The following is a 27,856-nucleotide window of genomic DNA, read 5'->3' on the forward strand; positions in this document are numbered from 1 at the left end:
CACTGAGCGAGGCCAGGGTTCAAACCCACCTCCCCATGAACACTAGTCGGATCTGTTTCCACTCCGCCACAACAGGAACTCCCAAGGAGTAATTTCTTAATTTGATAAGTAAAAAATTATTTTTGGATATTTAGTAGAAAAAAAAGATGCCTAGAGGAACATAATTTTCATAAAGATTCTGAATTCAAGTAATTCCTAATTCCTAGGATGTGACACCATAAATATCTGAGTGCATGTGTGCATGTGCCTGCATATGTGTGCACAGAACATGCTCAACCACGTATATTATGGTATATTATATTTCAGTAATTAAGGTCATTAGTTAACACCCATTAGCAGCACACCACACTGTCTGGGACAGAGTATATGTTCAATAAATGCCTCTTGGACTAGTTAATTAACTAAATGCTAAACAAGGAACTACACAGTGATGCTTGATTCTGCTTTTTGTAACCTGATCCAGGATTGCAGTCTCTGAGTAAGAAATGCTAAATAACTCGGACAAAAGGACACTCAGCACATACTGCACTGTGGCAGGTGGCACTGGTGCCCCACCTACATCCCCGTGACCCTGACCATTTCCATGTATTTCCATGCCTGGACCTGTACTTCTTAGCGCTTCCTGAAGGCTTTCCTGTTTCCCAAAGTCAATGCCCTGGGAGCAGCCCTCCCTCCTGATTGACAGGAGTTGGTGGATCAATACCCCAGGGCCCTCACCCTCAGGCAGAATAATTGAGGCACCCTACTCCCGGGGTGGGGAAGGGGCAGTGCTGAGCTGCCACAGCCCAAAGCACTGACCCACCAGGTACCCCACCTCCTGTTGGCTGCCTCACGGTCCCTGCCCTGCTGACACTTCCTGAGATCACATCCCCTGAAAAATTATATCAAACCCTTGCTTCGGGGTCGGCTTCCGGGGAAACCCAAACCAAGGCAGACACCTTGAATCATTTTACTTCTAACAAAACACTCCTCACACGACCACGTGCTCACGCCTGAAAAGCAGTGAAAATGAGCCAATGCCATCCACTAACATGCGTCGGTGTGAAATCCAGACTCTGAGCCACTAAGGCATCTTTCAATGACCCACAAGGGAGGGCATGTCTCTTTCCTAAATGGCTGTTAACAGGGCATCCCTGTTCTGAGCGCGGCGGACCACAACCCCCACAAGCCCACGGCCCCTGTAAATTAGACAAAGGACATGCAAGCAAAGAAAACTCTTTAATTAAGGCTTCACTGGCAATGTCAGATGGGCCAAGTCTGCTCTAACCCAAACAAGAACCCTCACTCTTGCAAGGTTTATTCTAAAACAGCAAAGCACGTCCCTACAGCGGCCCGAGGGATGTTTCCCCCCACGAGCTAGGCGTCCCCGGAGCCTTTCTCTCCCACTTTCTTCCTGTTGGCCTTTGTCTTCTCAATCATGGTCTCCACAATCACAGCAGTCTCTTCATACGTCTGAATGTTCTCGGTGGAAAACTTCTCAATGGATTCCATCACTTCCACCTTCTCATAGGCCAGCGTCCTAGGAGGGCTTCTGGCTGGCAGGCTGCTGCTCCTGGCCCCAGGCCCCAGGGGCCCCCCATAAGTGACCCGAGGCCCTTGAGACTGGGGTGTGGACGGTCCCTCTGGAGCAGGCATGACCATGGGACAGGGCCTCCTGGCCCCCTCGTCCTCCTTCTGAACATCCTGCTTCTTCCCAGGGCCCTTCTGTTCATTTATCTCAACCCCCTTGTCTGCAGTGTGCTTGGCAGGGGGTGTCCATCTTCTCTCCCCCGAGGAGGCCCCTGCCCATCCTGCAGAGCATCTTCTTTCCCTGGGGGAGGCCCCTGTCCATCCCGCAGAGCATCTTCTTTCCCTGGGGGAGGCCCCTGCCCATCCTGCAGAGCATCTTCTTTCTCTGGCGGAGGCCCCTGTCCATCCTGCAAAGCATCTTCTTTCCCCGGGGGAGGCCCCTGTCCATCCTGCAGAGCATCTTCTTTCTCTGGCGGAGGCCCCTGTCCATCCTGCAAAGCATCTTCTTTCCCTGGGGGAGGCCCCTGCCCATCCTGCAGAGCATCTTCCTTCCCCGGGGGAGGCCCCTGTCCATCCTGCAGAGCATCTTCTTTCTCTGGCGGAGGCCCCTGTCCGTCCTCCAGAGGGGGCTCAGGCTGCGGGGGAGAGGGCTCCACGCCAAGGTCAGGATGCAAAGAGTCATCCACCTTGGAAACAACCACACCCCCTTTGGCTGGGACAGAGAAGGAACAGAAGCCCGGGTCCACGAAGTTGGCATCCCCGGAGACCAGCACATACCGCCCTTTGGTATAGAGCTCAGGGGGAGGCTCAGGTTCTTTGGGGCCCTTCATTCTCTCCTTGACCATCTTGCCTAGTTTTTCAAAGGCTTTGCTTATCTTCCCTCCATCTGGAACATCCTCCGGCGCCCCTACCGGGGTCAAGAGACTCACTCCTTCATCCCCTGATTCAAGCTTAGATTCTTCCTCTTCTTTAAATACCACCCGCCCCGGCTTTGTGTCTTCCAGACCCCTCAGTGGTGCCTCTTCCAGACTTTCATCTGCTTTGTCTTTCGCTATAATCTCCTTTTTCCTTGGAACATTCTTGGGGAGGCCTTTTTGTCTTGGTTTTGCTGTTGTTATATCCTGCACAACCCTGGCGAGATCTTAAAAAAAGAAAAAAAAAAAAAAAAGGAAGGGACAACGAGTGAAATATAATCATCAATGAAAGAGGAAGAAAATTATTGGCTGAAAAATGCATAGCTGTGGTATATACAGGCTGACAGCAGCAGCTCTGAATGGACCCCTAGGCTGGGAACTTCCATAGGCTGCAGGGGCAGCTGTAAAAAGAAAAAAAGAGAGAGAGCCCTGAAAAGACAAGAAAATTTTTTTAGAAATTTGTTTTAAATAATAAAATGACTTAACCCTTTTAAAAATTGTAAGTCGACTATAACAAAAAAATTTTTAATTAAAAAATTTTTTATTATAAATCAACTATAATTTTTAAAAGAAAAATGGGCTGATTATCTCAGAGCCCCATACCTAGCACTGGGGTGGGGTTTACTTTATGATCAAAAGCAACAGGGAAAGATTCCTGAGTCCATTGCTTCCACAGCCCATGTGGAACACCCAACTCTGACAGCCACTGTGTGGCTCTGGACAAGTCACTTGGCCCCTCTGGGCTTGCAGAGGAAGGGGAAGGCACCCTCAGTGCCCATCACCCTGGGTACAACTCACTGGGCTAAGGGTTTCTCCCTGCCCCATGCCAACCCCCACGCTGAGCTCATCCCTGTGACACTCGGATCCACAGACGAGACAGGGGGACCCAACCCACAGAGCCGTTCCCACCTCAGGCTTCCCCAAAGGAGAGATGCAGAGCCACCTGGGCCGCTGACAGGTTCAGAACAGCTTCGGGCTCGGGGATGGTACCAACCCATGGAGTGGCTCCCTTGTTCCACATGCACCCCAAGCTAAATAAACACAACCACCCCTTGATCAGCATCCCTTTCTTCTGAGGCAACAAGAGGAAGTGATGCAAGGAAACTCAGAATAGGCATCCCCTGTTCCTGAGGCTGTATTCATTTCTTCAGACCAACCAAGAGGTAAAATGGAAAGTTTAAGAAAACATAAAAATCTCACCCTGCCTCATTCCTGAGGCCTTCCAGCTTTACTCATGCAGTGGTTTTTTAACCTTTTCACCCCAAAGGTCTTCTCCAGTCCCTCCCTCCCATTGTTAACCAGAGGTCAAAGACACACGGAGCCAAGGCATCTAGTGGGGCTGACCCTCAGTGACAGGGCAGAGAGAGCAGGAATGGCAGATGCAGGCTGTGAGGCCATCGGGGAGGAGGGGACATGGAGGGGGACACGTCAAAGGAAACCGGCTGGGAGCACATGTGGGAGAAGGGGGTGCTTGCGGGACCTGCTGCCCAATTGCAGGGCCCAGTGAGAAAGGAAAAGGCAGAGTCCCCTGTTCAAAAGGGGGAAGAATTGGAGTTAGAGTTCCCACTGTGGCGCAGTGGAAACGAATCCGACTAGGAACCATGAGGTGGTGGGTTTGATCCCTGGCCTTGCTCAGTGGGTTAAGGATCTGGCGCTGCCATGAGCTGTGGTGTAGGTCACAGATGCCGCTCAGATTCCACGTTGCTGTGATTCTTGTGTAGGTCAGTGGCTACAGCTCCGATTGGACCCCTAGCCAGGGAATCTGGGAATCTCCATATGCCGTGGGTGTGGCTCTAAAAAGACAAAAAGACAAAAAAAAAAGATTGGAGTTCCTGCTGTGGTGCAGTGGAAACAAATTTGACGAATATCCATGAGGATATGGGTTTGATCCTGTCCTCGCTCAGTGGGTTAAGGGTTCGGCATTGCTGTGAGCTGTGGTATAGTTCACAGACACAGCTCAGATCTGGCGTTGCTGTGACCGTGGTGTAGGCCAGCAGCTGCAGCTACAATTTGACCGCTAGCCTGGGAACTTCCATATGCTGCAAATGCAGCTCTAAAAGGCAAAAAAAAGAAATGGGTGGGGGTGATTTCCCAGACAGCGACAGCAGAGTATCAAGCCAAGCCCGAGGACCCTGTGAGTTCAGTGCCCTGCACACAGCCACATGCCCTGGAGCCAGCACTGGGAGTCTGGGGACCACTGCCCCTGCAGCCACATTCTGATTCTAGAACCCCATTTCCAGAAGCCCTCTGAGCTGTCAGACACTCGAATATGAAGGCACTAGAATCACAGGCTTCTCTTCTCCCCACACACTGTCTGTTCAGGGCCAAGGTGACTGTGCCGTGAGCCAATATTTCACGGGAGCATGAAACCTGTGAGACCAAACGCTGAAGGAAGAAGCCTCACTGGCCAGCAAGCTGCTCCTGCTCAGCTTTGAACGGAAGAGAAAACGAACAAAAATGAAGCATATACTCTGCTCCCGACACTAGATTAAGCACCTGTGCATAAAACAGTTCATTGAAGAAGTTCCCCTCGTGGCACAGTGGAAATGAATCTGACTAGTAACCATGAAGACACAGGTTTGATCCCTGGGCTCGCTCAGTGGGTTAAGGATCTGGCGTTGCCATGAGCTGTAGTGTAGGTCACAGACTCGGCTTGGATCCTGTGTTGCTGTGGTTGTGGTGTAGGCCAGCAGCTGTAACTCCAATTTGACCCCTAGCCTGGGAACCTCCACATGCTGCAGGTGTGGCCCTAAAAAAAACAAAAACAAAAAAAAAGTTCATTGAGGAATTCCTGTTGGGGTGCAATGGTATTGCCAGCATCTTGGGAGCGCTGGGGTGGAGGTTTGATCCCTAGGATGTAGGTTTGATCCCCGGTCTAGCAGAGTGGGATCTAGCATTGCCACAGCTGCGGCTCAGGTCACAACTGTGGCTCAGATCTGATCCCTGGCCCGGGAACTCCATATGCTGCCAGGTGGCCGAAAAGAAAAAAAGGAAAAAAATTCATATAGGAGTTCCTGTTGTGGCTCAGCAGGTTAAGAACCCAACTAGTATCCATGAGGACATGGGTTTGATCTGTGGCCTCACTCAATGGGTTAAGGATCCAGTGCTGCCATGAGCTGTGGTGGAGGTCACAGACATGGCTCAGATCCCATGTTGCTGTGGCTGTGGCATAGGCCAGCAGCTGCAGTTCCTTTTTGACCCCTAGCCTTAGAACTTCCATATGCTGCAGATAAGGCCCTAAAAAGAAAAAAGAAAAAAAAAAAAAAGGAAAAAGAAAATCATTCATTTAATGGGGGGAGATAGATACGATTCAATATTCACTTCTTGCTGAAGTAAATGCTGAATTGCATTTTATTTTTCTCCCCAGTTAAATGCCTCATACTCGGGGAAGGCATTTTTGGGATGCCTACCCCCGTCTGACTTTCTCGTCATAAATTTTGGGGCTCCATCACCCCGTACCTGGTGACGCACATCAGTGAGGGAGAGAAGGGGACCTCACAGAAAGCACTGAGTTTCCACATGGATCGGAAGGAAGCCTGAAGGTTAAGTTCAGGGAGAAAGCCACTTGGTTTTTTTTCCATTTTTCCCAGGACAGAAAATAGCAGAAGTCAGGGTTGGGAACCTACCTTTCCCACCGTGCCGAGGGCTGAGGGAGGCTCCATGGCTCGCTGTGTACAGTGTGATGGGTGTTTCAATGAAGGCAGAGCTCAGTCTGGCAAAAAGAACCAGAAAGAGAGTGGTCAGTAGTCACCATCTCTATTCCTTGAGCCAAAGAGATGGTGGGGGCAAGAGGGATTCTAATGGAGAGCAAAAATGAGAAAGATCCATTTCTTTCTTTCTCTAGATCTGGCTGCTCAGGAATCAGAAACGCATGTACACTCTGCATGACAACAGAAAGGAAATAATCTTTTCTTTGGGCTCAAGTCCTAAATTGTGAAACACAGAAAAATTGTAAAGCAGAAGTTGCTAATTTAAAAACGCCCCTTCTCTGTTAAACAGAGGTTTTATTTGTGGCGGGGCAGGGGGAGGGTTTAAATAAAAGAATGGCCGGTCAGGCTGAACTATTTAGGGCAACCAGGATATGACACTTCCAACTTGTTTTTTAAAAAATTGTTATATATAATCAGAGCAGTAAGTTCAAGCAACTGAGATAAAATGTAAACGGCTGGTGAATCTAAGAGTATTCAGAAGGTCCTTGCTCTATGCCTGCAACATTTCTATCAGCGTGAATACCAAAATTGGGAGTTCTACATAAACCAACAAAAGAGGTATCCAGTTTTGGTGAAGCCCTGCCTATGAAACAAACATGTTTTACAAGGATGTTTAAATGCCAATTCAAGACGTATTTTTATACCTACATGCATGAAGCATTGCGACATAAATATAATCTGGAGTTCTACACAATACGTTGACCATAACTAGAGAAAGTAAAAGAAAACCTTGCTTTTCCTGCCACACATTAGAGCACGTGCAGCCAAGACAGCCTCAGGGAAGGAAGTGCTCCTGTGGAAAACACCTGGGTGCTTCTCTTTTAACTCCACCTAAATCCAAATAATAAGCAAGATGCAATCAAAGAATCTCAACTTAATAGAGAATCAGAGTCCTTATATGAAGCAGCTCAATCCGTTCTCTGAATATCTTTGGATATGAATGTGGATATAGGCATCAATGCAGCCATGGATACAGGTGTAGGTGTGCATATAAATAATAGAGATGTAGCTATAGGTGAACATGGGCATGAAGATGATATAGATACAGATGATGTAGCTATAGATGAGGTCTAGGTTTAGGTGATGCAGATGTGAGTGTAGCTATGGAGAATGTAGATACAGGTGTATGTGTAGATGAGAGATGTAAATGATGCAGATGTCGGTGTGGATAGAACATAGATGGAGATGATGTAGGTGGAGGTGTAAATAGTACAGGTGTAGAAAGAGATGATGTAGGTGTAGAAAATGTAGATGCAGGAGTATATGGACATGCAGATGATCCAGACATGGATACAGGTGTAAGTATAGGGATTGTGTGTAGATGTGGATGATGTAGGTGTGGGTGATGCAGGTGTAGGTGATGTAGATATAAATGTAGGTGAGGTAGAAGTAGGTGTAGATGATGTAAGTGCAGACGTGGTGTAGACGTGGTATAGCTGTACACACATGTAGGTGATGCAGATACAGATGCAGACCTAAGTGTAGATACAGGGTAGACATAGATGATGTAGATGTACACTTAGATAATGTAGAGTAGGTGTAGGTAGAGCTGTAGATGGTGTCGATGATGCAGGTATACATGTAGATAATGCAGATGATGGAGGTGCAGATGTAGATCATGTAGATGCTGTAGGCACAGATGGAGAAGACGTAGGTACAGATAATGTAGATGGTGGAGGTGTGGATGACGCAGATGATGGAGATGCAGATGTAGATAATGTAGGTACAGTTATAGATGATGGGGGTGTAGATGATGGAGATGCAGATGTAGATGATGCAGGTGAAGATATAGATGATGCAGGTGCAGATAATGCAGATGATGGAGGTGCAGATGACATAGGTGATGGAGATGCAGACGTAGATGATGTAGATGATATAGGTGCAGATATAGATGATGTAGGTATAGATAATGCAGATGATGGAGGAGCAGATGTAGATGATGGAGGTGTAGATGTAGGTGACATAGGCGTAGATGATGAGGATGTAGATAATATAGATGCAGGTATGAATGATGATGAGATGGACACACAGACAGAGACAAATCCCAAGTAGAATTGAAGCCACAGCTCCATTACCTGGAGGAGACCAGACAGCCTGCTGACAGTCACATCACTGACCCAACCAGCTGCTCAAAGCCACGATGGCAGCAGCAGTCACAACACCAATGCCTCTGAGCGCTAGTCAAGTTACAGGTACAATGCAAGCACGTCACCTGCCGCATCTCAATGATGGCTCCTGATTCTCTCTTTGCTAAGACATTTATGTCCCCAGAGGCCCATGGAGCCAGAAGAGGACTTCTCCACAGGGCCTTTCTGACCACCCTACTTCACATTTCAAACATTCCCACCATGACTCCCGCCGCCACTCCCCTCCTCCCTGCCACAGTTTACCCTACAGCTCTTGTCCCAGGCCACACTCCCCATCATAAATCCATTCCTCCTCTGCCTCCCCCACAGTATTCCAGCTCCACGGGGTCATGGATCTGGGGTTTCCTTCCCCGCCACATCCCCACTGCCTAGAGCTGGCACACAGGAGGCATGCTCCAAAGATGTAGGAACACATAAGTGGCCTGATGGAGGTGGGCGCACTGCCTCGGCCGTGCCCAGCTGTGACCACACCTGTTGCCTTCGTTCTCAATGATCCGATGGTATCGGTCCAGCTCGTTCCTCAGGGTCTGCTGGGCGACCAGCAGCTGGCGGCAGTCATAGGAAGACCTCTCCAGGCTCCTCTCTGACTCCTCGATCTCCTTCCTCAGGGTGTCAATCTGCTCGTTATAGAGCTGAATCTCATCATCGTAACACAGGTGGGCATCTTTAATAGCTTGTTCAAGGGCTGCTGTCTGTGGACAAAGACACAGCGATAAGGAAACCCATCCCATCCTCTCCCTTAAGACCCAGACTCAGCAGGGAGGACCTGGACTCAGTGGATCCAGGTTCTTCTGGTTTGTTTGTTTGTTGACCACACCCACAGTATGTGGGAGTTCCCGGGACCAGGGACCAAACCTGTGCCACAGCAGTGATAATGCCGGATCCTTAACCACTTGGCCACCAGGGAACTCCACAGTTCATCAGAAGGAGGGGTGTTCAGGGAAAACAATAAAAGTCCCACTTTCAGCAGCTCAAAGTGGACTAATGAGGTGTCTCCAACAGGAGCAACCTCAGAATGGGCATCAGGCACCGTCCTGCACCAGCCTGACAGTGGGAGAAAGAGTCGCAGACCTTCCTAGCAGGAGCCACAGTCCAGTGGTGGAGGCGGCTTGGTCACAGATACAAACCCAGGGTATCCTGGAGCCCACAGGGAAGCCCAGGCATCACAGAAGGCTTCCTGGAGGAGGTGGGGCCGGTCTGGGTGCTGCAGAAGCAAAGGGACTCGAAGAAGAGGGGTGAGCAGCAGAAGGGCAGGTGCTGAGAACCACAGGAGGGATCGGGAGAGGAGAGGAGAGTAGCCCACGGATGGCCCAAGGTCACTTCCAGGACAGCAGCCGAGAAGATAGTGGGGAGAGAGGCAGGTGGAAGGTGCAGGCCTCGAGGCAACCTGAACTTCACCCTGAGCGAGGGTTTCTGTTTCCACTTGGATTGTTTCCATCTGGTTTATATCTATTTCCCCATTGGGCTGTGGGCAGCCCGGCCAGGAGCCATGCCAGGCTCTGCTCAGTGTTCCCGGACCTCACATGGGCCTTGCAAGAAATGCCTAAGTGACAGATAAGTGTTCATGCACAGTTGTAGGGCTGGCCTTTGCAAAGCATGGTCCTCGGAACCCATGACAGTCTCACAGTGAGCCGCACCAGGACGGGAGACCTCCTGCCTGGTCCACCAATGTCCCCACACTGCTTTAGGTCCAATGTTTTCAAAAAGGAAGAAGAAATTGCATGTCTTACTAAAACCTACCAGCAGATGGTGCTAATGGACCTTAATGAGAAATGACACCTGGGGGAGGGTCACACTTTCCAATTAACATGCGACTTTTTTCACTTTCCTGTCACACAACTCTACACTTGGTGGCAGAAGGGCAGAGACTCAAAAGGGCCCAAGGGGAAACCTTTGTTGGGCTGAGAATTAGCGGGACCCACTGTCCCCATTAGCTCAGGACTTTTCCAGTCTCGGCAGAAAGGCCTGCGTCCTGGGCAGCCCTCCTTCAGTGTGGACAGCTGGTCAACCGCTCAGAAGGCTGTTACTGGCTCCAGGGGCTTGGCACACATGTGTTGAGTTTGTGAGAATTCACCAAGTTGGATAGGTGTGCACCCCTCTGCATGCATGTGACACTGCATAAGACATACAAGCAGAAGGCGTGAGCCTACCTGGGCCTGTAGCTCGACCTTCTGGGCCTGCAGGAGGCAGAGCACTTCCCGGCTGTCCTCCAGCTGATTCTGCAGGGTGGCAGCTTCCCGTTCTGTCAGGAGCTTCTCCTGCACAGAGAAGCCAGACCTATTGCGTGCACGTACACATACACACATTTGCAAGGAAATGCGAGGGCCAGGGTTGGGGGGGAAGGTGAGGGGCCCTCATTTGTTCTGCATTTTAGGTTCCCCCTAAATTCACAGGCTGAAACCCTAACCCCCAATGCGACAGCCTGGAGGCAGGAAGGTAGGCCTACATGAGGTCACGAAGGTAGGGCCCCCACAACAGTAAGAGTGTCCTTATAAGAAGAGGAAGAGGCGGAGTTCCCTGGTGGCCTAGTGGTTCAAGATGGAGTGTTGCCACTGCTGTGGTGCAGGTTCAATCCCTGGTCCTGGAACTTCCACATGCCACAAAAAAAAAAAAAAAAAGAATATGAAGAGGAAGAGACATCAGGTTCCCCTCTGTCTCCAAGCAGCCACCAAGGAAAGGCCACATGAGGACAGCGAAAAGGTGGCATCTGCCAGCCAGGACAAGAGTTCTCACTGGCACTGAATCTGCTGGCCCGTGATCTTGGCCCTCCAGACTCCAGACTGTGAGAATTAAGAGTCTGCTGGTTGAGCTGCCTGGTCTGTGGGATTTGTCACAGCATCCAAGCTCACTCAGACGGGCCCACCACGGCCACTTAATGCCCTTTCACTTTGACTTCTAAGTCTGAACCATAAGTACCATTAAGTGTAAAAGCATGGAGGGTGTCGGGTGACCTGCACTGTGGGCCTGGTCATGCCACAAACTGGCTGGGGGACCATGGATAAGGCCTCTTCCCTTCCATCCAAAGGGCAACTCAGGCATTACTCTCACTGGGCTCTGCTCTGTGTCCACAGGGACAGCACAGTCAGCCTGGGTCAGAGCCACAGACTGTGCTGAGCTGCCACTTTGGCACAGAACAGGGACACCAGCAGGGAAGCCCGGGTCAGTGTTGCACGGAACATTCTGGAAGGAAGGAGGCTCTCCCTCAACCTCTCCACATGCCGCAGAACAGGGGTGCCCTATTCCTGCCAGCCTCTCCACATTATCCAAAAACATCCAAACCACTAGGTCTAGCAGCTACAGAAATACCTTTTTTTTTTTTTTTTTTTTTTCGTCTTTTTAGGGCCACATCAGAGGCATATGGAAGTTCCCAGGCCAGGAGTCAAATCGGAGCTGCAGCTGCCAGCCACAGCAACATCAAATCTGAGTGACATCTGTGACCTCCACCACAGCTCACAGCAACTCCGGATCTTTAACCCACTGAGCAAGGGCAGGGATGGAACCTACGTCCTCATGGATCCTAATCAGGTTCATTACCCCTAAGCCACAACAGATACTCCTAGACCAGCACCCTCTGACACAGAGTCTAACACAAGTACTACCTGCCATGCCCACATTCATGGCCACCTGTTTGCCGGCCACCTGTTTTCCAGCCACCTGCAAAGTGGCCAGAGCAACAAGACAATGCAGCGAAAGCAAGAGTAAGACAAAGTGTGCAGGATGAAGAGTGGGCCTGGGGACAGAGCCGCAGGAAGGACCTCCCCAATGGTTCGTTTATTCCTGAGTTTCTCGCTGGAGACATGCATTCTCTTAGTCTCTCTAGGTCTCTCTCTCCCCCTGTGTCTCTCAGTCTGTTTCTCCCTCTGTCTCTGTCCTCTTGGCTTCTCTGTGCCTCAGTTCCCACCTCCCAGCCTCAAAGACACAGCCGAGGGGGTGGCCAGGAGCAGGAGGGGACTCATGTCCTGTCCCGGTACCACTGCATGGAGGATGCACAGATTTTCCTCAGGATGGAGGCAGACACAGGGCAAACCTTCTCCAGGGTGCTGCCCAGCTCCTGTTCATCCCTCATCCCCCACCAGGACTGCCCACAGGGTGCCCCCCGAGGGGCTTGGCCCCCAGGACACCCTCCCCTTGGATACTCACTGAAGAGGAAGGAAGATGGCCCTGCAGCTGGAAGCTGGCACTAACCCGCCCCCACCCCGCCACAACACTCCATACTTACAAACTTAGAGCCAATGCCACCCCAACAGCCAAAGATGTCACTCCAGGATCCCAGGGGAACAAGACAGCAACAAGACCACTCTACAACATCTGAGCTGGGACCAAAAGGCCACAGTGGAACCACAGAAACAATCGCTAACACGAGTGATGCTGCTCAGTTGCCAAGCACAGCCTTGGTCTCACTCTATTTCTCAGCCTCTGATGGAGATACTCAGTCGTAAGACCAGCCCCCTCGAGAGCCCCCAGCCCTTTGCAGGGCCTGCTTACCTTCCCTGGTCCCCCAAATCACAGGCCTGGAGCTGTCACACATCCTTCCTCCCCAGTGTGCACCCTCCTTTCCCACAGGGAATAATAAACCCGCTTTATTTGACCACAGGGGTGTCACAGTGGCCTCGGGCTGGAGGGCACTGACGTTATGCTTTCGGGAACATGTTGACCCCGTGCTCCTAGGAAGCAGCGCTAATTACATCCTTTATGCAAACATGACTGAAATTTTCTAGGACAGTAACAAGAGTCATGGAGCAAATCGGAAAGCAACCACTTTGCTTGTATGTAGAATTTTTAAGCTGAGATTAATAAAGAACGTGATACATTCCAAATGTTTTTTAACAGGCACACAAATCCCTGAGCATCTTGCTAAAATTCAGATTCTGACTCAGTGGGATTGCTAGGGGTCGGGCTGAGAGGAGGCTGCATTTTTCTTTCCTTTTTTTTCTTTTCTGCTTTTTAGGGCCGCACCAGAGGCATATGGAAGTTCCCAGGCTAGGGGTCGAATCAGAGCTACAGCTGCCAGCCTACACCACAGCCACAGCAATGCAGGATCCAAGCCACATCTGCAACTTACACTGCAGCTCATGGCCACATTGGATCCTTAACCCACTGAGCAAGCCCAGGAATTGAACCTACATCCTCATGGATACTATGTGGATTTGTTTTGCTGTGCCACAATGGGAACTCCTTTCCATTCATTTTTTAAAGTTGTACAGTTGATTTACAGTGTTGTGACCATTTCTGCTGTAGAACAAAGAGTCTGCATTTTTCTCAAGCTCCTGGGTGATGCTGAGGATCAATGATCATCACTGACACTATCAAAGTTGAGACCTCTCTGCATTCCTACAGCTCAGAAGAACTGGGTTACAAAGGAACAGATGACTGCAAAAGTGTGCTTCGACATAAAACACCTTCGAATCAAAGGGGAAAATGGGAGTTTCCGCTGTGATGCAACGGGATGGGCTGCATCGCTGCAGCACCAGGACGCAGGTTCGCTCCCCAGCCAGGCACAGTAAATTAAAGATCCAGCATTGCCAGAGCTGTGCTGTAGGTCACAACTGTGGCTCGGATTTGATCCTTGGCCATGGAACTCCATATGCCACGAGGGGGGGATGAGTTTGCAAAATAGAAATAAGGTGTCTGGACTTGTGCTTGCCAAGGGGGAGGGGAGAGAAAGTGGGATGGACAGGGTTTGGGGTTGGTAGATGCAAACCATTACATTTAGAATGGGTAAGCAATGAGGTCCTACTGTACAGCACAGGGAGCTATATCCAGTCTCTTGGAGTGGAACATGATGGAAGATAGTATGACCCAAAAAAAGGTATATATATATACCAGTCATATATATATGACTGGGTCACTATGCTATATAGCAGAAATTGACACAACATTGTAAATCAACTATACACTAATAAAAAATTTTAAGAGGGGAGGGAGGAAGAAAGAATCTGGAAAGAAATCTCTGACAAAGAAATCAACGCTTTAGGACAAGCTATTTTTAGGCTTTAGTGACAACCCCAGTTACACGAACTAAGGAGAGCAGGAACCTGAAATGACGGCTGGTGAGCAACGTGGACAAGAATGTCCCCATCAAGGCCCAAAATAGTGACTCCCCTGCCTCTTAGATGTTACTTGGCAGGGTTCAAAAGTGTCTCTGAAAGCAAGTTTTGGGATTTCTTTAGCTTTGATACAAAAAAAAATAGGCTAAATAAATAAACATCAAGCAGGCAGTTACCCTAGCCCACCAGTTCTGCAGGGTGTGGGCTTGGACAGACGTCTGTCCTAAGTTATCCTTGCAGAAAAACCCAGAATCTTATCTGCTCACAGTCCATGAAACCCTGGACCACTCCTCTGGAGAAAGGATATGTGACATTTTTGTTTTCATCTGCATCCTTTTCAGTTTCTTTACACATCACAGAATCCCATCAACCACATTAGGGGAAAAAATATGTCTCTATCCTACTAAGCTGCCAGAGAGCTAAATGAAGAAGGAATCTGGAACATTATATGGGGAATAAGGATCTCCATCCGAGTCCCAGTTTTTAACAAATCGGCCTCAGTAATCTCTCTTCTTTCCCAACAGTTTGCATGCCACGGACTCTGATCACCATTAGCAGACCCTGACCTTGAAAACAGAGTCCCCAGTTGTCTGAGGTTCTCTGAATTCAGAAGGATGATCAAACTGATAAGGGGAAGAAGGAAACAAACAGCCCAATACAAAAAAAAAAAAAATTGGTGGCAAAAAGACCTGCGTGGAGTGTCCAGCAAGGAAGATATGCAGATGACAAGCGAGCACATGAAAAGATGCTCAAGGAGTTCCCATTGTGGCGCAGCAGAAACAAATCCGACTAGGAACCATGAGGTTGCTGATCCCTGGCCTTGCTCAGTGGGTTAAGGATCCAGCGTTGCTGTGAGCTGTGGTGTAGGTTGCAGACGAGGCTTGGATCTGGCGTTGCTGGGGCTGTGGTGTAGGCCAGCAGCTACAGCTCCGATTGGACCCCTAGCCTGGGAACCTCCATATGCTGCATGTGCAGCCCTAAAAAAAAAAGACAAAAAAAAAAAAGATGCTCAACATCATTAGACATCAGGGGATGCAAGTTAAAAGCACAGTGACAGACACAACATAGCTATCGGAATAGCAGGCAGCAAAACCCCAACATGCCCAGTTGGGGCAAGGCAGCAAAGCAACAGAAACTCCCATTCGTTGCTGCTGGGGAGGCAGCAATGCCTCTATGCTTAGGAGACAGTCTGGTAGTTTCTTTAAAACTAGGCAAGAGGAGTTCCTGTGGTGGCCCAGTAGTTAATGAACCCGACTAGTATCCATGAGGACAAGGGTTGGATCCCTGGCCTCGCTTAGTGGGTTAAGGATCGGGCATTGCCATGAGCTGTGGTGTAGGTCACAGATGCAGCTCGGATCCGATGCTGCTGTGGCATCGTAGGCCAGCAGCTGTAGCTCCAATTCGACCCCTAACCTGGGAACTTCCATAGGCCACCGGGGCAGCCCCAAAAAGACACACACACACACACACACACAAAAAAAAAAAAAACTAGGCAAGAAAGAACAGCTTATAATCCTCAAGAGGAAATACCTAAGAAGATGGTCAGAGGCACAGTTTATGTCCTCAGATGTCTAAATATCAGTGTTCACCGTCTGAGTTAAAAGAGCAGAAGAGCAAACTTCAAGTGTGAATGTACAGTTAACCCAATCGGGCCCCTCACGTCTTACCTGAACCCCTTTCCTGGGTTGCTGTTACCTGGGGCCCATGGGGCTGCAAGACAAGTCCCCAGTGCAGTTTCCCTGCAGCCTGGGCTCCAGTTCTTACCTCCCTCATCCCACTTGTTATGGCGGCTGCTTGCGGGGTGGTCTGGATGATCTGCTGCAGGATGGTGACATAGGTCTGAATTTCCAGAAGATTCTGTTGGGGGAAGAAAAGTGTTCTCATTAAAACTCGAGGAGTTCCCACTGTGGCTCAGTGGGAACAAACCCAACTAGCATCCATGAGGACACAGGTTCGATCCCTGGTCTCGCTCAATGGGTTAAGGATCTGGCATTCCTGTCAGCTGTGGTTTAGGTCACAGACATGGCTAGGATCCCATGTTGCTGTGGCTCTGGTGGAGGCCAGCAGCTACAGCTCCGATTCAACCCCTAGCCTGGGAACTTCCATATGCCGCGGTTACAGCCCTAAAAAGCAAAAAATAAAAAAAAATTTTTTTTAATTTAACTATTAAAAAAAAAAGCGTGACCTGCCCAGAAGTTCCCACTGTGGTGCAGTAAGTGGATTAAGGATCCAGTGTTGTCTCTGTAGTAGCTCGGATGGTTGTGGGGGCACAGGTCCAATCTCTGGCCCGGGGACTTCCACATGCCACAGGTGCAGCCAGGGGAAAAAAAAAAAAAATTGAGCTACCTGATTTTCTCCCTCCAGGACAAGGTGACCCCGGAGGAATGCTTTCATGTGTTCTAGCACCACAAATAGGACAGACCATGATCGGTGCAGAGGGCAATTAACCTTTAACTTTCACAAAAACAACGGGACCAGTGAATACACTGAGGCTTGGTTTATTCCACCTTTCCTTTGGTCACACAGCTGCTTTGCTGCTGTCTCCACAGAGCCCTGGATGGCAGGGTTAGGACAGCAGAGCAGAGATGGAGGACAAAGAGGCGACGGCAGCTACAAAGGATGCTTGCTGACATCAGAACAAGGCAGTGCTTCAAAGGACGGGCTTAGGTCATCCAGGCCTGGACTAAATCACTGCCTACCTGCCAGTGGCCTCGGGCAAGCTATTTAAACCTCCTAAAACTCAGATTCTTCTATAAAAGAGGGACAACAATCCGGAGGAGGTGATCCCTTTGGCCAGCAGAGCCCCTGTGCCCATCTCCGTGCGTGAGGGCTGATGACACAGCCCAGCTGCGCCTCTACAGAGAACTGCCCTTGGCCTGACCTGTCCAGGAAGCTACAAAACTGCCCCCAGTCCCACCTCATCCCCAGCCTGGACCAAAGACCTGCAGGAACAGGAGGACAAAAAGCAAGCCCTCTCACCTCAAGGCGGGGCCAAACTTGTGCTGTAACTAATGCTCCAGAGTCCCCCGTGGGATCTTGAGATCGGGTGAGGCTAGACTCCACTGAGGCCACAGCCTTGCTCGGCCCTGCCCCCTGTGCCATCCTGTTCCCCTCCCCCTCCCCCTGGGAGCTCTCCACCAATAGGGGACCTAAGACACTTTCTCAAGAGACTGCTGTTGGGATCCAGTGAGATAAGGCATGGAAGTTTCATGGTGTGAGCTCTGACTCTATTATTATTATTATTATTATTATTATTATTATTATTATTATTGTTATTATAATAAAAGACCTTGAAGCATGCTTTTTTTTTTTTTTTTTTTTTTTTTTTGTCTTTTTGCCATTTCTTGGGCCGCTCCCACGGCATATGGAGGTTCCCAGGATAGGGGTCCAAGCGGAGCTGCAGCCACCGGCCTACACCAGAGCCACAGCAACGCGGGATCCAAGCCACATCTGCAACCTACACCACAGCTCACGGAAACGCCAGATCGTTAACCCACTGAGCAAGGGCAGGAACCGAACCCGCAACCTCATGGTTCCTAGTCGGATTCGTTAACCACTGCGCCATGACGGGAACTCCTGAAGCATGCTTTCTGAGCTGCTTAGAAGCTGCCCCCCAGCACTGCTCCCAGGATTCCTGAAAAGTACAGCAGAAGCAAGAAGGCAGGTGGAGAGGAGAAAAGAAGTGGGGCCTGATGGAAAGTTGGAGGAAAGAAGGGAGGGCTCATCCCTTCAGTGCAGAGCAGGGGCCTCCTGTGGTGCTGAAGCAGGTACCCACTGAGATAGGAATAGACGCTAACGTTGGCAGAGCCCTGCCCAGCTACACGTTGCACCAGGTACCTCGCCTATATTACCTCATATTGCCTCAGTCTGCATTTCCCCAGAGGCAGCCGGTTATAGGTGGGAGGTTGTGTCCCTCCAAAATTCCTATGCTGAAGTCCCTCCCCCCGGAGGGACGGCATTTGGAGGCGGAGCCTTTGGGAAATAATTAGATCTAGGTGTGGTCATGAGGGTGGGGCCCTCGGCGTGGGGTTAGTGGTCTCGTAAGAAGAGGCACTTGCTCTTTCTGGACAAAGGAACTGAGGAAAAGCCAAGTGAGGGCACAGCAAGAAGGCAGCCATTTACGAGCCAGGAAGAGGGCCCTCGCCAGAACCCAACCCGATGGCCCTAGATCTCCCTGTTCCAGTCTTCAGAACTGAAGAAAAATGAATTTCTTTTTTTCTTTTCCTTCCTTTTCTTCTTCTTTTTTTTTTTTTTTTTTTTGCTTTTTAGAGCCATACCCGCAGCATATGGAGGTTCCCAGGCCAGGGGTCCAATCAGAGCTACAGCTGCCAGCCTACAGCCACAGCCACAGCAACACAGGATCTAAGCCACATCTGCAACCTACACCACAGCTCACAGCAATGCCGAATCCTTAACCCACTGAGCGAGGCCAGGGATCAGACCGCAACCTCATGGTTCCTAGCTGGATTCGTTCCCACTGTGCCACAACGGGAACTCCAAGAGAGGAATGAATTTCTGTTACTCAGAAGCCACCCAGTCTGTGGTACTTTGTGATAACAACCAGCTGAGCACGACACAGACCCTCAGGGAAGGATCTGGGTGCAAATTATTTGCTTGGGCACAGATCCCAGGAAACATGAGCACAGAGGGGAGGTGAAACAGGGAAGGGAAGGCAGCCGAGATAACTCACAGCGTTATCAGCGAGTCACCCATGGGCACTGGAATCTCAGCCTAGTGGGGCTCTCATAACAGCAGGCGAGCGGGAACTGGGGTACGTGTTCACCTATCCATCCGTCCCTGGCTGAGGCCATTCCAGGGGCATGAATTCCCCAGTACCTCCTGTGAGGCCAAGCTGCCCTCCACTGCCCGGAGAAGGTCCTAAGGCAGAGAAGCAGATAATGGCAGCTAGAGGGAGGCCAGAGCCCAACTGGACAGGCCAGCCCGAGGGGCGTGGCCAGGCCCACAGGTCTGCCAGGCTCAGTTAACACAGCTGTGCAGGAAGCTGAGTCTGGCATCTGCATTTTGAAGACAGAGAAGCTCAGAGAGCTTAGGTTACTGGCCCTTGGTTACACAGCTTCAGGTTTGGATTTTTCCAGAATATCAAGGCCCCCCCAGAGTGAGGTCTATGAGAAGATGGTGGAGTTGGGGGCAGAGCATAGCATTACACGAGCGGAGGTTCTTGGATGCCATGTGTTCCCTTATCTGAGGCTTAAAAAATTACACTTTTTGCATTTTCTCCATTTTCTGAGCTAAACCAATTAACAGGTTATAGCTTGACCAAGATTGACCTGCATACAAACATTTGTGGACCATAATGTCCTATACAAATATTAGAACCCAACACCTGCCCCCCCCCACGTGCGCATGCTCACACACACACACACACACACACACACACACACACACACACACACACACTGCCTCACCCTCCTCTGCATGCCTGGCTCACTAAGTGCTGACCAGCAACCAACCCAGGGCCCTCAATGCACACAAGAGGCAGCTCACTCCAGCCATCTCATTATCCAGCCACAAATACCCTGGACTGGTTTTCTGGAGGGAAGGGCTTTGGCAGGGTCGTGGTTACCTTTTTGTACCTGTCCTTGGCCGCACTGATGTCGTCCTGCAGAAACTGGGCTTCGATCTGAAGGCGCAGGTTTCGCAATAGAGCCTCATCCGCTTCCTGCAACGAGAGTCACACAGACAAATGGAGAGGTCTCCCTGAGAGGCACTGGGCCTGGGTGTGAAATCAGCTGGGTGTCTGAACACACGGACCATGCAGGGTCTTATTAAAATGCAGATGGTTAGAGTTCCCTGGTGGCTCAGTGGGTTAAGGATCTGGCATTGTCACTGCTGTGGCTCTGATGACTGCTGTGGCATGGGTTCCATCCTTGGCCTCGAAACTCCTGAATGCTGTGGGTGCAGCCAAAATAATAATAATTAATTAATTAATTTTAAAAGGTGGATTGTTGTTTGGTAGGTCTGAGAGTGCGTCTGAGATTCTGCATTTCTAGCAAAGGGTGGAGTCAGCCTGTTGGACCTGGTGTAGAACAGCTGTTCTCAGCAGGAAGTGATTCTGCCTCCCAAGGGGACATTTGGCACAATCTCCAGGCATTTTTAATTGTCGCCACTTGGGTGTCACTACTGACATCAACTGGGTAGAGGCCAGGAATGCTACTAAATATCCAACAATATACAAGACAACCACACACAACAAAAGATTCTCCAGTCTAAAATGTCAGTGGTGGAGTTCCTGTCGTGGCACAGTGGAAACAACTCCGACTAGGAACCATGAGGTTGTGGGTTTGATCCCTGGCCTCGCTCAGGGGGTTAAGGATCCAGCATTGCTGTGAGCTGTGGTGTAGGTCGCAGGCGCTGCTGGGATCTGGCATTGCTGTGGCTGAGGCATAGGCCAGCAACTGTGGCTCTGATTGGACTCCTAGCCTGGGAACCTCCACAGGCCCCAGGTGTGGCCCTAAAAATCAAAATAAATAACAAAATGTCAATATCACCAGGGGTGAGAAAACGTGATCTAGAAAGATTAGGGGGAAAGTTAGGGTATATTTACATACAATTAACCTTAAATTTTAAGTTCCACCTGTATTTGTTCTCTATCTTATAGCTTATCATCTGTGAGTTGAGTTTCTAAGACTGAGAAATAGTTTTCCCTTAACACTGAAATATTTATTTATTTATTTATTTATTTTCTGGCCATGTCCACAGCATGCAGAAGTTCCCAGGGCCAGGGATCAAACCTTTGCCATAACAGTAACAACGCTGGATCATTAACCTGCTGAGCCACCAGGGAGCTTCTGAAACCTTTATTTTTTTAACTTTTATTTTTTTGTCTTCTGTCTTTTTAGGGCCACACCCACAGCATATGGAGGTTCCCAAGCTAGAGGTCGAATTGGAGCTGCAGCCACTGGCCTACGTACGCCATAGCCACGGCAACGCCAAATCTGAGCCACGTCTGCAACCGACACCACAGCTCACAGCAACGCCAGGTTCTTAACCCACTGAGTGAGGCCAGGGATTGAACCCACGTTCTCATGGTTGCTAGTCGGGTTCATTAACCACTGAGCTACAACGAGAACTCCTGAAACCTTTATTTTAGAATGAACCTAGACCCCTATCTTACATCATTCACAAAAAATAAACTCTAAATGGATTAAAAACTTAAATCAGGAGTTCCCGTCGTGGCGCAGTGGTTAACGAATCCGACTAGGAACCATGAGGTTGCGGGTTCGATCCCTGCCCTTGTTCAGTGGGTTAACAATCTGGCTTTGCCGGGAGCTGTGGTGTGGATTGCAGACGCAGTTCAGATCCTGAGTTGCTGTGGCTCTGGCATAGGCTGGCAGCTACAGCTCCGATTAGACCCCTAGCCTGGGAACCTCCATATGCCGCGGGAGTGGCCAAGAAATGGCAAAAAGACAAAAAAAAAAAAAAAATTAAATCATTTAAACAAAAAACTCCTAGAAGAAAACAGCTCCCAGATATAGGTGTTGGCAATGATTTTTTGGATATGACCTAAGCACAAACAGCAAAATCAAAACTTAAGTGATACTGCATCAAACTCAAAAGTTCTGCACAGCTAAAGAAACCATCAATGAAGTTAAAGACACTCTATGGAACAGGAAACCATTTTTATTTTTCTCCCAAGGACTCGTGACATTTACCTTGAGACTGTGTCTCTTCAATACCAAATGTATGTTTCAGCACGATTACTGTGGTGAATAGTGTTTGTGCCCTTAAAGTTGGAAATGATGGCGTTCTCGTCGTGGCTCAGTGGAATCTAATCAGACTAGGAACCATGAGGTAGCAGGTTCAATCCCTGGCCTCGCTCAGTGGGTTGAGGATCTGGCGTTGCTGTGGCTTGGTGGAGGCCGGCGGCTGCAGCTCCAATTCAACCCCTAGCCTGGGAACCTCCATGTGCCATGGGTGTGGCTCTAAAAAGCCAAAAAAAAAGTTGGAAATGACACCTGTGACAGAAGGTCGAATGTTCTCACCAAACTTTTTGATAATTCACCAAATTTGATCTCACTGTTCTTGTTTGGATCAATGAAATAAGTACGAAGTATTCATGCTCTTAATAGGAGAGGACTGTGATGTCTAGACTTGACTTAAAATGCTTCAACAATTCAGTAAGATGTTGCAGGCCCTTCCTCGCCCCCTCTCTGGAGACCCACCTGCCATGTACACCTGCCAATAACTGAGGCCTTGCTAAGTGAATTTTTACTGACTTTCTAATGACTTGTTAAATAGCATGATGAGCAGAGTTCCTGTTGCGGCTCGGCAGTAACAAACCCAACTAATATCCATGAGGACACGGGCGGTATCCCTGGCCTCGCTCAGTGGGTTAAGGATCTGGCGTTGCTGTGAGCTGAATTGTAGGCCAGCAACTGCAGCTCTGATTTGACACCTAGCCTGGGAACCTCCATATGCCACAGGTGCAGCCCTAAATAGAAAAAAAGAGAGAGACCCACACATGGTCTAAACTATTATTTTTCAATCAGAAGCAAAAGAATGAACCCAATTATTACAAAGGGATGTGTGTTTCCAGGTATGGGACACTAAACTGAACTAAATCAATGTGAAATCTATCTATGGGTATTTAGCTTCTGGGCTCATTCTTTTGATCAATGAAGAATAATCAGTCACTGACTTTTTTTTTCTTTTTACGGCCACACCTGTGGCATATGGATGTTAACAGGCTAGTGGTCAAATCAGAGCCCCCGCTGCCAGCTATGACACAGCCATGGCAACACCAGGTCCTTAACCCACTGAGCGAAGCCAGGGATCAAACCCACAAATTCACTGACACTATGTCGGGTTCTTAACTCACTGAACCACAATAGGAACTTCCCATCAGTCAACCTTTAAAGTGGCTCAGAGTGATAATAAAAGGCCAGCCCACATTTGTCTTTAAAAGAGAGATTAACCAAATGCTCTGTGAGCACATTCTCTTGCTTTGAAGACAATCATCTGATAAAATGCCCCAAACTCCCAAAGGTGAGTCGCTGCCGCTGGAATGTGCAGTTGCAGGGGAGGAGAATTTGTTGGGAAGTGTTTTCTTTTGTTTGTCCCAGAACTCAGAAATGTGTAGACGCTTGTGTTTTTATTATGCTTTAGATGCTGGCAGCTGCACTTTCAAAAGCTCCACCAGCAGAAGCGCCTCGATTTTTCCAAATCGAGACTCTGGGCCAATAGTCTAATTTTAGAAAACATTCCAACCCTGGTACTGTGTGTGTTTTACATCTAGCCCAGTGGGTCATCGAAGTGTGGTCCCGGGACCACACCATCTGGAAATAACTAGAAATGTAAAAAATCTGCAGTCCTCTTGCGGCACAATGGGTTAAGGATCAGGCATTGTCACTGCTGTGGCTCTGGTTACTGCTGTGGCTCAGCTTTGATCCATCCCTGGCCCGGGAACTTCCATATGCCATGGTTTCAGCCATAAAAATGTAGAGGCATGCTGGGTTTTTTGGGGAGAGGTGTTAATTATATGCGCGGTATTCACAGATGGCAGCTGCATGAACACAGCAGCAACCAGCCCTGTCCACACACTGTGATATTTTCCAAGCCAGACGAAAAGACTGGGCCAGTGATTCCTAGCGGACCCCGTTTCTCACAGCCACACCCAGAAGTGAATCCCTTTCATGACACCAAAGGAAATGGACACTAGACTGAGCTGACCATCTAAACCCAGTTGATGTCCTGCAGGCAGACATTCAAGGTTCTGCTGATGAAAATCTACGACCATAGACACTGAGTAAACGTGAACTCCACCATCCCATCTCCCCTCCTTCTTTGTCAGTGACCATCGTAATGGACAGAGCACCTGGAGGTCCAGCCTTCCCCGGGCTGACCCCTTGAGGGGCTGTTTTGGTTGGAGCTCCTCAGAAGCAGACCCCAAGGCAAGGACTGGGGAGGGGTCCCTTATGTGAGAGGTGTCGCATCAGCACTGGAGTGGGTGTGTCAAGGAAGTGACACAGGGAAAGGAACAAAGCCAATGAAGGCACGAAATGAGCAGGTTGCCACCGTGGACAATAGGTTCAATCCTGCTGGGGAGCACCTGAGAGACCAGGAAACTCACCTCTGAACTGCTGCTATGAGGGGGTGGACCAGCCAGGGACTTGGCTACTCTCCCCTGTCCCTCAGTGGCTGAGGTCACTCCTGGAGTGCTGATGCACACACTTCTGGACGGTGCCTCTTTGATCACAAACATCCCCACAGCTGGACAGATGCAGGGAGCTGCCAGTGTGCTCAGCGTGTCTGTGTGACCTCAAGGGTGGCCTGGAGTGGGGTTGGGGGGTGGGGGGTGGGGGTGGGTGGAGCACCAGCATCAAGTGCAAAGGGACCATCTATACTCAGAGACTCTGGCTTTGTGTCTGTCTCCTGAGATTCCCTGACAGTCCTTGGGAGGAAAAGAATGAGCCACAGAAACAGAAGCCCTTGCTCCTGCCCACACCCACCACAGACAGGCTGTGGGGCTCAAGTCATTCAGCCTCACCAGGGGTTAGGATTAGTTGTACTTGGCCAATCTGGGCATTAAAAAAAAAGTCAAAATTCAGAGTTCCCTGGTAGCTCAGCTGGTTAAGGATCTGGCATTGTCACTGCTGTGGCTCAGTTCACTGCTGTGGTAAGGACTGGATCCCTGGCCCTAGAACTTCCACATGCCGCAGGTGTGGCAAAAAAAAAAAAAAAAAAAAAAAAAAAATTCAAAATCCATAAGGCTGGGGAGTTCCTGTCGTGGCGCAGTGGTTAACGAATCCGACTAGGAACCATGAGGTTGCGGGTTCGGTCCCTGCCCCTTGCTCAGTGGGTTAACGATCCGGCGTTGCCGTGAGCTGTGGTGTAGGTTGCAGATGAGGCTCGGATCCCGCGTGGCTGTGGCTCTGGCGTAGGCCGGTGGCTACAGCTCCGATTCAACCCCTAGCCTGGGAACCTCCATATGCCGCGGGAGCGGCCCAAGAAATAGCAACAACAGCAACAACAAAAGACAAAAGACAAAAAAAAAAAAAAATCCATAAGGCTGTTCTAAGGCTCCCATGAGCTCATGCAGGGACCCCTCCAATTCACTGTATTTGCATCCTGTGTTCATGATTTCTGCTATATCCAAAATCTACTATTAATCACCCTTTTTCAAACTGATTCATGTTTATTAACATATATTTAAAGAGAAACTTTTTTTTTTTTCTTTTTAGGGCCACACCTGTGGCACATAGACGTTCCCAGGCTAGGGGTCAAATTGGAGCCACAGCTGCCAGCCTACACCACAGCCATAGCAACGCCAAATCCAAGCTGTATCTTTGACCTATACCACAGCTCGCGACAATGCCAGATCCTTAATCCACTGAGGGAGGCCAGGGATCGAACTCCAATCCTCATGGATACTTGGGTTCTTAACGCACTGAGCCATGACAGGAACTCCAAAAGAAACTTTTTTATGTACCTGCTGTAGAGAAAAGGTAATCATAAAAATAAATTCACAGTCATTAAAGAGCTGTTCCTTCATGCACCACTAAAGTCACCTCCCACTCCACCGGGGTCAGGCACCCGGAGAAAACAGATCAAGTGATCTGTAATAACAACTGGAACAGACAAGCCACATGCATCAGCATGTCATTTCACTCGCACTAGCACACAGACCCACACCCGCTCCTATAGTGGTAGGAACTAGCATTGTTCCCATTTTCCAGATGAAGAAGCTGGGGCTCAGAGGGATGAAGCCACGCACCCAAAGCCTCACAGATTCTGCGCAGTAGTGAGACACATCCTATCCATAGGCTGCCCTCCTTTCCAGGCTGCGTGGCTCTCGTGGAGACAAGCCTTTCCCTGGACCCAGGGAACAGCCATGCCAATGGCCTGGGCTAGTCCTCGCCCACGTTCTTGGGAGCACCTTTCCCTGGCACCTTCCCAACACTCTCAAGGGGACTGATACCTCAACTGTCCACACTCTGCATCACAGTGTGACAGTGGTGAGACGTGGGAAGCTGTCCCTCATTCTTCATTTTCTCTCTACTGTCTTATTTTCCTACTGGGAATATACATATATACATTGCTGTTGTAAGAAGAGAAAAACAACAGAAGGTTGGAGCTTGTGTGTGTGTTTTGTTTTTAAATAAATAAAATGTCTTTTCCTTTCTTTTTTTTTTACATTACTGGTTTTTTTAATGATTTACAATGTTGTTGGTGCTTGTTTGCTTTTATGTTTTGCTTTGTTTTATTTTTTTGTCTTTTTAGGGCTGAATTCACAGCATATGGAGGTTCCTAGGTTAGGAGTCCAATTGGATCTACAGCTGCCAGCCTACACCACAGCCACAGCAACTCGGATCCAAGCCGCATCTGTGACCTACATCACAGCTCACGACAACACTGGATCCTTAACCCACTGAGCGAGGCCAGGGATCCCATGTCCTCATGGATACCAGTCGGGATCATTACCACTGAGCCACGATGGGAACTCCTGTTGGAGCTTGTTTTTAAATCCAGTGTCACTTGCCACCAAGGGTCGAAAGAAGGACTAAGTTCTTTCTCTGCCTCCCTTGGGAAATGCCCAAGATGGCACCGTGTGAGCCAAGTCACAACGCAGAACCAAGTGGTGTTGGGGAGGGACTGAATTGGCCCCTAAGTGAGAGGGGTCAGGGTCCCATGTTCCCAAAGGCCTCAGCCGGTGGACGAGATGGTGGCCCCACCTGGCAGCCTGGGACTGCCACTGAAAACAGCATGGGGATGAGCTACTAGCGTCAGCTGAATAGCTGAGTGATGCCAGATCCTAATAAGACCCATATCCAACTCAGATTTCCAAACAGCCTTGTTTCCTGGCAACCTAACTCCGTGCACAGCCAATCACAGAGCTTGTGTGCTTAGGGCACCCCTGAAGCAGACACTCACCACCATCTCTGTGCTCACCTCTGGGGTGCCCTCTGTCCCAGTTGGTCTGAGACAGTTCAGTTTCTTATCAATCGAGCTGCATAATTACCGACAGCACCTCCTTCATGCAGCGTCCCGATTTGGACAATATCTTATATGCTCACACAGAGAAGGGCACAGAAGTATCATACAGCATACAACGCACACAAAGCAAACTTCAGTATCCCTAGTGTGTAGTTCTGATTTTCTCACCAGCTGGCAGAATAAGCCTAGACAACAAAGGCTGGACAAAGTCAGGGAATGGCAAACACTCTGAGTTAAACTTGAGCTAATCTTGAGCTAACCCTGACTGTCTGAAGACACTGCCTGGAGTTCCATACGGAGAAGAATCTTTTTAATGTATTTTATTGAAGTATAGTTGATTTACAATGTTGTGTGAATGTCTGCTATATAGCAAAGGGACTCAGTTACATAGATACACATGCATATATATATATATATATATATATATATATGCATTCTTTTTCATATTCTTTCCCATTACAGTATATTGGATATAGTTCCCTGTACTATGCAGTAGGACCCTGTTGTTTATCCACTCTATATATAATGGTTTGCATTTGTTAACCCCGAACTCCCAACGCATCCCTCCCCCACCC

The 27,856-nt window shown here is 49.2% G+C and overlaps 1 protein-coding gene across 2 annotated transcripts in view; it reads right to left on the minus strand.

Annotated features, from left to right (window-relative positions):
- Nucleotides 1,200-27,856, minus strand: part of BFSP1 (beaded filament structural protein 1) — a 33,198-nt gene continuing 6,541 nt past the window's right edge. The window contains exons 3-9 of one of the 2 annotated variants that reach the window (XM_021077954.1): nucleotides 19,912-20,007; nucleotides 16,092-16,184; nucleotides 10,431-10,538; nucleotides 8,752-8,972; nucleotides 6,050-6,135; nucleotides 2,052-2,650; nucleotides 1,200-1,704 (exon numbers count right to left, since the gene is read on the minus strand). In XM_021077954.1, coding sequence (XP_020933613.1) covers nucleotides 1,357-1,704; nucleotides 2,052-2,650; nucleotides 6,050-6,135; nucleotides 8,752-8,972; nucleotides 10,431-10,538; nucleotides 16,092-16,184; nucleotides 19,912-20,007 — 1,551 coding nt within the window. In that variant the 3' untranslated portion in view covers nucleotides 1,200-1,356. Of the gene's footprint in view, nucleotides 2,651-6,049; nucleotides 6,136-8,751; nucleotides 8,973-10,430; nucleotides 10,539-16,091; nucleotides 16,185-19,911; nucleotides 20,008-27,856 lie in introns of both variants that reach the window. The other variant, XM_013985099.2, reaches the window with a different exon arrangement.

The sequence above is a fragment of the Sus scrofa genome, chromosome 17 (genome assembly GCF_000003025.6).
Source record: "Sus scrofa isolate TJ Tabasco breed Duroc chromosome 17, Sscrofa11.1, whole genome shotgun sequence".
Classification (NCBI taxonomy): domain Eukaryota; kingdom Metazoa; phylum Chordata; class Mammalia; order Artiodactyla; family Suidae; genus Sus; species Sus scrofa.